General features: G+C 34.2%; 1 protein-coding gene across 1 annotated transcript; it reads right to left on the minus strand.

Moving 5' to 3' along the window:
• Positions 1 to 4752: 4752 nt before the first annotated feature.
• LOC140969981 (uncharacterized) lies at positions 4753 to 9772 on the minus strand. The gene is made up of 4 exons (XM_073431521.1): positions 9074 to 9772; positions 6128 to 6718; positions 5502 to 5793; positions 4753 to 5278 (listed from the first exon to the last, which is right to left on the minus strand). The coding sequence occupies exons 1-4, from the start codon at positions 9686 to 9688 to the stop codon at positions 5244 to 5246; spliced, it is 1533 nt and encodes a 510-aa protein (XP_073287622.1). The 5' UTR covers positions 9689 to 9772; the 3' UTR covers positions 4753 to 5243.
• Positions 9773 to 10431: the final 659 nt, after the last annotated feature.

The following is a 10431-nucleotide window of genomic DNA, read 5'->3' on the forward strand; positions in this document are numbered from 1 at the left end:
TTTTATAAACTTTTGTGAAATTTTTTTTATATAATTTTATAAATTTTGTACTTAATTATAACATTTTATTTTTTATTAATTTCTTTGAACCAATAATTGATTGACATACATAACATATTCAGTTTGAAATAGTTTTTCAATATTTATATTAATAAATAAATATACTTATTTAAAAGTTCAAACATTTAATCCTTACATGTGTATATATGTGAGTTTGTATGCATGTTTGTAAATTTTTTTAAATATATCAATTGATTAATCTGTAATCTTGTTTTTGAATTGATAATATACATGCGAAAAGAATATTATTTAGCATTGTGTAGATATAATTTTGTATAAAAATATCATAGATTATATATTAATTGAAAATGCTAAAAAGAATTTAACAAATCATGGTTGTTGCGAGACTATTCAATTATTAAGAATTAAGCGATATTTTTTAGATTATCTTTTATTATTATTGAATATTACATTAATTTGTATAAATCGTAAATTAAAGATCACAAAATCAATTCTAGAATTCAAAATTTCTTATGATATTAAAATAAAAAATTATTAAATGAACAATCAGTCAAAAAATAAAAAATTTGAGAAGGAAAAATGGAAATATATATAGAGATACACTTCGAAAATTTGAGAGAATGATAGATATAGATGAGAGGAGAGAAGATACGAAGAGAGGTGATGTGAAGCGACAAAGAGAAAAATAAATAGCTTGTGTATAAGTTAGAAGTTTAAAAATCCATCCAAATCTTTGGGTTGAACCAAATACAATTTTTGACAATTTATAGTTGTACATTAAGCTTTAATGTTTGTATGTTAATGAATTCCATGAAGTTATTTAAAGTCTATTGAAACTTTGAATACCTATGGAGTTTTATAGAGTTTTTAAAAGTCAATTTTGAATCCTACTTGACTTTTTAAAACTCTATGAAAGTCTATTTTGAATACCACTAGACTTCTATTGAGTAGGTAAAAGTCTTAATTGAATACATCTAGACTTTTAAAATCTACAAAAGTCAATAAATCTCCTACATTGAATACACCCCCCTTAGATTCATAAGTTTTCTTATCGAAGTAGCTATTACTTCGCATTTATATAGGTGATCTCTTAATTAGATTATCATGTCATACTCCACCTTTTAAGTATATGAATCATTAAAAATAACTTAAAATTACCACATGTTGCAGGTCTTTCCTACTTGGAAGTTTTAAGAATGAGCTGGCGTAATTTCCAAGTATTAAATCTAATATTTATAACTTAGTTGTCTCATTGAACCAAGTCTTGGGATCTCCAATTCACAAGTTTTGGTTACTGCTATAAACATTTTATTTTATGGCTTTTAAACTCATTCATCTTACTACTTGTACAATTGATATCGATTTATTCCTTTACTAAATGGATTAGCTAGGTTTTTCTTTGACTTCACATATTCAATATAAATAACCCAATTGAAGATCAATTGTCTTATGGTATTATATATTCGACGAATATGACGAAACTTACCATTTTACATACTACTTTGTGCATTTCCTATTACTGGTTGACTATCACAGTGAATCATAATATACTGGTTTATTCCAATAAGAAATATCTTATAAGAAAGTTTTTAGTCATTTGTATTGTTCTTCGGCTTTATCTAAAGCAATAAACTCGGATTACATATTGGATCAAGCTATACGTGTTTTCTTAGAAGATTTCAATGGCATCGCTCCTCCACCTGTGAACACATATCTGCCAGTGAACTTGAAATCTTTTTTTAGATATCCGATTTGCATCACAATATCATTCTAATACCGCTTGATATTTTGTATAAAACAACCATAATTCAGGTTGTATTTCAAGTATATAATTACTCTTGTCAAGCTTTTTCAATGATCTTTTCTAGGATTATTTGTTAATCTACTTAGCTTGATTACTAATATATGTAAGGTTTGTACAGGTACAAATTTTCAAGTACATTAGACTATCAATTATTCTTGTACATTCAAGTTGAGAAACAGTTTTTCCTCGATTTTTGGCCAAGTGTACACCTAAGTATGTAGGTAATCTAGCCGAAGGACTATTGTAGACATTAAATATTTTAAGAACCTTTTCTATATACTAAGTTTGGGATAGGACAATTCCATCAAACTTTCTAGAGATTTTAATCTTTAGTATTTCAACTCGAAATGGGGACGGCAAATCCCCGCACCCTAATTGTATCGCCGCCACCATCACTGCTTCTTTCGAGTTCGGAGAATTCCCGAACCCGAACACGATGGGATCCAATCTCCATCATCATCTCCGTCTCCATCCCTGATTCAAAAATAGTAATGGGGCGAGGGCGGGGGCGGGTTCGAGGAATCCTGGAAACCAAACTTATTATTGATATTATTAATATTAATGGTGCGGGTTCGGGAATTCAAAAAAATCACCGAATCAGAACCTAAATATTAGTCCCCAAACCCGTCCCATTTTGGGCTTTTTTCCGTGAGACCCCGAACCTATGGGAAAAATTTACATCCCTATTTGGGTGTCTTTTGATCCAAAATCTGATTATTAACATCAAGAAACACTATTTGGAACCCAATGAACCATGAAAAACTCACAGGCTACCAAACAATGCTCAGGCGCCTTTAAAAGCGCCTCAACGCCTAGGCTGCGCATATCAAAGCCTTTTTCCTAGGAAATAGAAGCTCCTAAGCGCCTAAAGCCTTCACTAGAATAGGCGCCTACCTAGCCGCCTCTTCGAACACCTAAGTTCCTGGCCGACGTCCTGGAAAAATCCAGGACGCCCACGGGGTGCCCTTTTCAGGGGACTCAGTGCTCCTCAGTTGTCGGGGAATTTCTCAGGAATATCTTAAGGTGCATGAAGGTATCCACGAGGTTCGTTCGAGTTTTCTTCATCTTTTTTTTTTCTTGATTTCTAGTCACTAAGACTAAAACATTCGAATAATCCCCCACATAAATAAAATTAATGCGTGTATGCATATTCATTTAAAAGTTCTTTTGAACTAGTATTGTTTTATGATAGGTAGGTTATGACTTCGAACCTTCCTTAGTAAGATACTATCAGATTTATTAGTTGATTAGTGACACGATGTCTTGAACTATTCAACTATTTATGTAAACTAAGTCAACAGTATTTACACAATAACAATTCTAACATATTTTGTTTTCATGTTGTGTCCATTTCGACCTTGGACCATAACTTAGATTCATAAGTTTTCTTATCGGAACGGTCAATACTTCGCACTTATATAGATTATCTCCTAATTAGAGTATCATGTCATACTCCACCTTTTAGGTATATGAATAATTAAAAATTAACTTAAAATTAGCACATGTTGCGGGTCTTTCCTACTTGGGAATTATAAGAATGAGCTGGCGTAAGTTCCAAGTATTCAACCTAATATTTATAATTTAGTTGTCTCAGTAAACCAAATCTTGGATCTCCAATTCACAAGTTTGGGTTACCGCTATAAACATTTTATATTACGGCTTTTAAACTCATTTCTCTTAACAATTGTACAATTGACCTCAACTTATTTTTTTAGTAAATGGATCGTCTAGGCTTTCTTTTGGCTTCACATATTCAACATAAATAATCCAATTTGAGATCAATTGTCTTATGATATTATATCTTCGACGAATATGATGAAACTTACCATTGTACATACTACTTTGTGCTCTTCCTATTGTTGGTTGACTATTACAGTGAATCATGATAGAAGGCATTGGTTTATTCCAACAAGAAATATCTTCTACGAAATTTCTTAGTCATTCGTATTGTTTAACAGCTTTATCTAAAGCAATAAACTCGGATTCCAAAGTGGATTGAGCTATACACGTTTTCTAGGAAGATTTCACTGACACCGCTCCTCCACCTATTGTGAACACATATCCGTTAGTGGACTTGAAGTCTTCTGTTCGGATATCCAATTTGCATCACAATATCATTCTAATACTACTTGATATTTTGTATAAAAAAAACCATAATTCAGGTTGTATTTCATTATCTAAGTACTCTTTTCAAGGATTTTCAGTGATCCTTTCTAAAGATTATTTGTGAACCTACTTAGCTTACTTATTGATATATGCAAGGTTTGTACGAGTACAATTTGTCAAGTACATTAGATTTCCAATTACCCTTACATATTCAAGTTGAGAAACAGTTTCCCCTCAATTTTTGTCCAAGTGTACGCTTAAATCTTTAGGCGATCTAGCCAAGAAATGAAAAGGGCTCGGGTCATCCTTGACTCGGGCAGGAAAGGAGAACCAAAGCAGAACCAGTCTTGAGTTGGTCCCAAGAAGCCAAGAAGAGACCGGATGGAATCCAGCCTGGGTAATGAAAGAGTACCCTATTTAAACAAACACAAACATGCAGCAACCCGATAAACATATCAGACCACTATGGACTCATACAAGCATTGGCTCATATTCTTGGCCGAGAAAGATAGGGTTGACTGAAAGTGTCTGGCTAGGCTGCGAAGCCCTTGGCATCCCGAGCACTTGCATCAATATAGAGTCGGCTCCGACCAAGCAAGACATGGTACCCGAGAAGATTAATTTAAGTAAGTAATCGAGGGGTCTGTTCTCCTTCACCTTTCCATTCCAGGTCTGTTAATGTAATATTATTGTACATAGAGTATGCCTTAGACATGTATCATTGGCCATAGATTATGTCCTAGACTACATAATTAAGTTTATGACCCACTGATTCTCCTTTTCCTATTTTAGATAAGTTGATACATAGATATAGATGTATATCTTATGTACAAAATACATTGAATATGAATTTCTTTACAGCTAACCGTTTTGAACGTCAAAACAAAAAATTTAAAACTTCAGCTTTTATTTTGAATGCGAGAAAACGATACCCCAACAACTAACTTCACAGTAGCATCAAATAAACCTATGCAGTATCGAATTTTCCCCTTAGCCCATTCTTGGTGTGAATATGGGTTGGTTTACATGCATAAAAACTCATAATAGACAAATCCGTGCTTACTGAATATTTAATTTTTTAACCCTCATAAATGTTACAAAAGAGCTTTCACCAATAAATAAGCCAAGCAACCAGAGTCGCGGCTAGTTCTTAACCAGACTAAACCCATATGCATCGAACACCATTTCCACATAAAAGCCTTGCAAAACTCACAATCTACCATGCAAGCATATATAGAATTAGGCCAGACCAGAGGATGTACACAAACGCGTAATGATTCGAGCAAAATTGTTGGGATTTCTGAACTTCATCCTACAATGGCACGTCTGATTTCGCCGAATCTTGAGCTACAAAATTTACACCAGAACAAGAAGAGAGTGAGTGGGAGAAATTTTTCCATAAGTTCACAAAACAACTTCCAATCAAGAAGGCAGAGTTTCTCCAACTTCAAACAATTAAGTTCAAATAAAGAATCACACATCCGAAATCACAAAAAAAAATTTCCCTCAAATATTGCGCCATATATATCAATGTTCATAATTCATAAACTAACACATAATCAAAGATCACCTTGTGACGGTGGCGGAACAACAACAACGTGCATATTTGCATTATTGGGTGGAAGCTGCAGACGGAGAGGATAAAGCTTCCCGTTCAACGGGCTTCGAGTGCAGACCATAATGCCTTCGAGGCCTAACTCAGACTCAAGCCTCGTCGTTAACTCGTGCACATCATTTCCCTTGAAAGAAATACAGAGCTCCTCGAACCCCTCGTCCACTTCTCCATATTCATTAGCGATGTGAAAATAAATCAATCTGCCATCACTCGCCTTCGGTGGTGAACTAACTAAAGAGTCATTTGACTGCACCAAAGTACCAACAACTTCAGGATGAGATATTCCCATCAAAATTTGCCTTGGACTAAACTTTGTTTTTTTAAAACATTTCGAGTGACAGAATTCAAAATCAATCATATTTTAATATTTGATCACTTTTACAAGAAGTCAAATCTTGCAGACTACAATCATTCTAATGTTGGCGTGGTTTGTAGAATGTGTTTACCAGTGGATATACATAAATTTAGAATTTGATCATTTTATTAAATGATAATTGGATTTATAAGAATAGTTTATTTCTAGTTGAGAATTATAAGATAACTTCCACAATTTCTGATCGAATTTCAACTTTTATACTTACCTCTCGACCAGAAAAACTGCCAGACATGGGCGACGGCGTGGTGGAAGGCGAGCTAGTTTCTGAAGCAAAAGATTCTTCTTTACCCACCGGCGACTGCTCCAGCAGAATTTCCACCATATGAACCTCCCACAGAATCCACTCCTGGGTCGCCGTCCGATGCGGGATATCATGCGTGACCGAATTCCTCCACGGCGGCAGACCCCCATTCGCCCTCAGAAACTGCCCATACCTAGTCTTCAACTTAACGGCGCCGTTCTCCCTGATTGGCTCCCACTCGACAGAGCTGTCGAGCCTGCTAGGGCGCGTCTGGGTCACTTTCCGGCCAGTCATCCCAAGAAGAAACGGCTGATTCGACGCCGTCAAGTACTTGTTGTAGCAGCTCCTGAGTCGAATAACGTTGTCCGAATTCTCGACAAACTCGACCGTCCATTTACAAGACTTGGCGGCGCCGTTGCGATCTTGGTTGACAGATTCCTCGTCTTCCTCCGCGTTCAAGTACTTGTCGTGGCAACTCTTCAGGCGGACTGTTCTTGCATTCTGGAATAAGTCCATTGCTGGTGCTCGTTGGATTGAAAACTTCGAACTCAGCTTCTGCTCAAAAAAAACAAAAAACAAAAAACAAAAAAATTGCGTGAAGATGAATGATTGGCTTCTGAATAATTTCCCTTAATTTGTCCAAGACGAAGAAGATAAGCGACAGGTAGGGTGGATCGTACAGGGACAAGATTTCATGCCGGGGGGTATTTAATGTAGGAATACATATCCAACTAATTAAAATTCGTTTCTATTTTAGAATATTCAATTATTATTTTTCCTCAAAAAATAAATATGCTTCAACAAAAGAATCTAAAATCATCAAGAAATTGATGNAATATACATAAAAGTATATATTTCAATAAATATTAATGTATGAATTTGAATTTTCTTTCATTTAAATTTGCATAGACAAAAGTGGCCGGGATAGAATATTGAATTTTTAAAAAAGAATAATTTTGCATGAACTTTTCATTTTTTTGTAAATTATAAACCAAAATGATAAGTTACGAAAGAATATTTATTTTTTTTTATACAAAAATCCAAAACGAAAAGGTAATATAGGATATACCGAAAGGTGGAAATTCTGACCTAATTAGAATGAGCGTAATACATACGATATTCCAATGAGCATAACTTGCACGAAACCATAAATGACTAAAGAGTAAGTATCTTGTCAGACGGTATCACGAATCTTTATTTGTGAGATGGGTCAACCCTATCAATATTCACAATAAAAAGTAATACTCTTAACATAAAAAGTAATATTTTTTCATTGATAACCCAAATAAGATATTCGACCCACGAAATTGATCCGTGAGACCGTGTCACAAGAGTTTTTATGATGGCTAAAAGGCCACCAAGCCATGTATTGATATTTGTACGAAAAATTATCTAATGCAAATAATATTTATTTTCCCGACCCCCATCGTAAATTTTGAGGACTCATTTGATACAAAATCATGATTCAACGGTGCGATGAGTGTGTAACATATCAAAGCTATATATATTAAATACTTGTTATTCACGATTGCACGTATATGTGTGTATGTATACGAACATATGTGTGTATGTATATAAACATATATATGTATGTGTATATTATGAAAAATGAGCTTTAAAAATGTGATCCCATGTCCACAAGTTTTTAAGGTGCACGAGAGAAAAATACAAAAAAGGAGGTCTTTTTCACGCAAAGCCGTGACACTTTTCATTTCTCACCTGTTTTTTCGTGCTTTTCACAATGTGTGTATATTATTGTAAAGTAATAGTGAACTTCCAAAAAACCATATATAATACTAAATTGTTTCTTTTCTTCTAACCGAAGGGTTCGAACATGAGTCACTCACGAGAAAAAGTGGGTGATACCACAAGCCAAAAGTTGGTTTCAATACTTGTAAAACATCCTGTACCCATGATTTATCCGTGTAGAAGTGTGCAATCAGTCCAAATCGAACCGACTGAACCATAAACACCAAAATCAAATAAATTGGTTTTTTTTCCAATCAACATGACTGACGGCATTATCGATTAAACTGAACCGATAAAATATCGTCGAAATAACCAATATTTTTTAAAAACAAATTGGTTTTTTTTCACACCACATATAATTTTATTAAATTCAAACAATCGACAAAATAAAATAAAAAAATATTGGAATAATTATAATGATTTAGGTCTTATAATAATAAATTGGATTTTTGTTTAAATTCCAATTTTGTTTTCGAGATATTTTAAAGTCTAATATAAAATTATAAAACGACTAGTCCGATAATAATTATATTTATAAAAAAATATCGATTTAACCGGTTTAACCGATTTTTCAAATTCAAAATCAAAATCAAAATCAAATCGATTTAACCAATATTTTTTTAAAAAAAATCGATCATCGAACAGACCAAACAAAAATTCTTATTTTTTTTTATTAAGATAAGATATATAATATCTTAACCCCATGCCCACACCCTTTTTATATATTTTAAAGTGTATCATTTGTTGTTTAATTAGCAGTATAATTTTTAATACATTATAATATCTAATAAAAATGTACTTATCTTCTGATCCATATTAAGGTTAAAGATACGAGAAATTGGTCTTCAGTCTCCCGTCGTTTTTTTTATATTCAGTGTCTGGGTACTTTTTTAGTACCACATTTCCACATTAAGTGTACCACATTTCCACATGAAGTGTACCACAATTTGTATGACATAGTACCACAATTTTGTGGGTAGAGAGTGAACCCAAAGAAATGTTTTGATTAGCACCAACTTCCATATCACCACAATATATCGATTTTTTAAAAAAAAAATTTTGATTATTTCCATATTGTAATTAGCATTAATTAAGGTTGTTGTATGGCAGGTAATTTAATAATAAATAACAAATCGAGTTTATTTGAGTAAACAATCGTACCTTCTTCATAGAGAACCTAGGCGAAGGTGAGGCCGAATCGGACAGCCCAGACCGGACAGAAACCGGCGACTCGAACCCTAGCTGTAGACCGGATATCTCATCGGAAACAGACGAGAAGCTCGAAACCATCGACCAATAATCCGCCACCGCCTCATCCTCCGGAACCTCCACCACCTCCACGTCCCACATAACCCAATCATGCGTCGTTGCCGCATGAGGGTTATCGTGCGTCACCGAATTCCTCCACGGCGGAGTTCCACCGTTAGCCCTCAAGTACGTCCCCCCGAAAGCCCGCAACTTCACCTGGAACCCATCTCTGATCGGCTGCCACTCGATGGTCAAATCTTTATCGGGATTCTCCGGCGAAGTCTGCGAGACTTTTTTCCCCGTCATGCCGATTAAAAAGTGGTCGCTTGAGGCTGTGAGGTAGCGGTTAAAGCAGCTCTTCAGGCGGACGACGTGGCTGTTGCCGTCTACGAGCTCCACCAGCCACCGGGATCTCCTGGCGGAGGCGCTTCTGCTCTGCCGCGTGGAGATTTGATCATCATCTGCTGCCAAGTACTTGTTCAAGTGACTTCTTAATCTTACCGCCTTTGCATCCTTGAAGAATTCCATTAATTTAACAAAGCTAGGCGTGAAGGTGGATTGGTTAATTGAATTAATTTATGCATGCATTTTCGAAATATATTGTAAATTATGGGGTCAAAAAGGGATTATGTGTCTTATGGCCTTTGGATTTTATTGGAATCAAATGTAATAAAATAAAGTCCTTTTTTTAAAAAAAATTTTGGTTTTAGAATTTTCGTGACTTCTCGTAGCCAAGGGTTTGTGTCTTCATGAGATGTTTGAAATAAAGGGTTGACGTATTAAAATGAAATTTCTAGGTGGTTTCACAATTAATGAATGTATTTATTTATCATGTGAACTCGGAGATTTTTTTTTAAAAAAATTTAATTATTTCTAATATTAAATTGGATTTTAGTAATTTATACTCTTTTTATCGGGGGAATACTGATATAACATTGCACACATGAGCGACACTTCGTCAAATCAGCGATACGTTGGAAAAAGTATCAAGTTTGCTATAATTGTAATCTTCAAGATATGCCCTATTGTTGAAAAATTATTTAAAAATGTGTTAAATATTTGTGTTGAAAATGTGAATGTTGAATGTTGAAAATTAGGTAAAATTAGGTGTTGAATATTGAAAATTAGTGTGTGATGATGTAGGTAATGATGTATTTTATTTTTGGATTATTTGTAAAAATTTTCTATAAATAGATCTCTCATTTGTGAAGAAAATCACAATTGAGTTGAGAGAAAAATATTATAAAGTGTGTAGTGTGATAATTTTGAGA

Source organism: Primulina huaijiensis, unplaced genomic scaffold (assembly GCF_012295235.1).
Source record: "Primulina huaijiensis isolate GDHJ02 unplaced genomic scaffold, ASM1229523v2 scaffold43241, whole genome shotgun sequence".
Taxonomy (NCBI): domain Eukaryota; kingdom Viridiplantae; phylum Streptophyta; class Magnoliopsida; order Lamiales; family Gesneriaceae; genus Primulina; species Primulina huaijiensis.

What these genes read in the sequence shown, in the direction of transcription:
- LOC140969981 (XM_073431521.1), bottom strand. Translation starts at nt 9,688, where the DNA reads ATGGAATTCTTCAAGGATGCAAAGGCGGTAAGATTAAGAAGTCACTTG. An exon ending in CTAGGTTCTCTATGAAGAAG is followed by an intron (nt 6,719 to 9,073) that starts GTACGATTGTTT and finishes TTTTTTGAGCAG; the next exon opens with AAGCTGAGTTCGAAGTTTTC. An exon ending in GCAGTTTTTCTGGTCGAGAG is followed by an intron (nt 5,794 to 6,127) that starts GTAAGTATAAAA and finishes ACTTTGGTGCAG; the next exon opens with TCAAATGACTCTTTAGTTAG.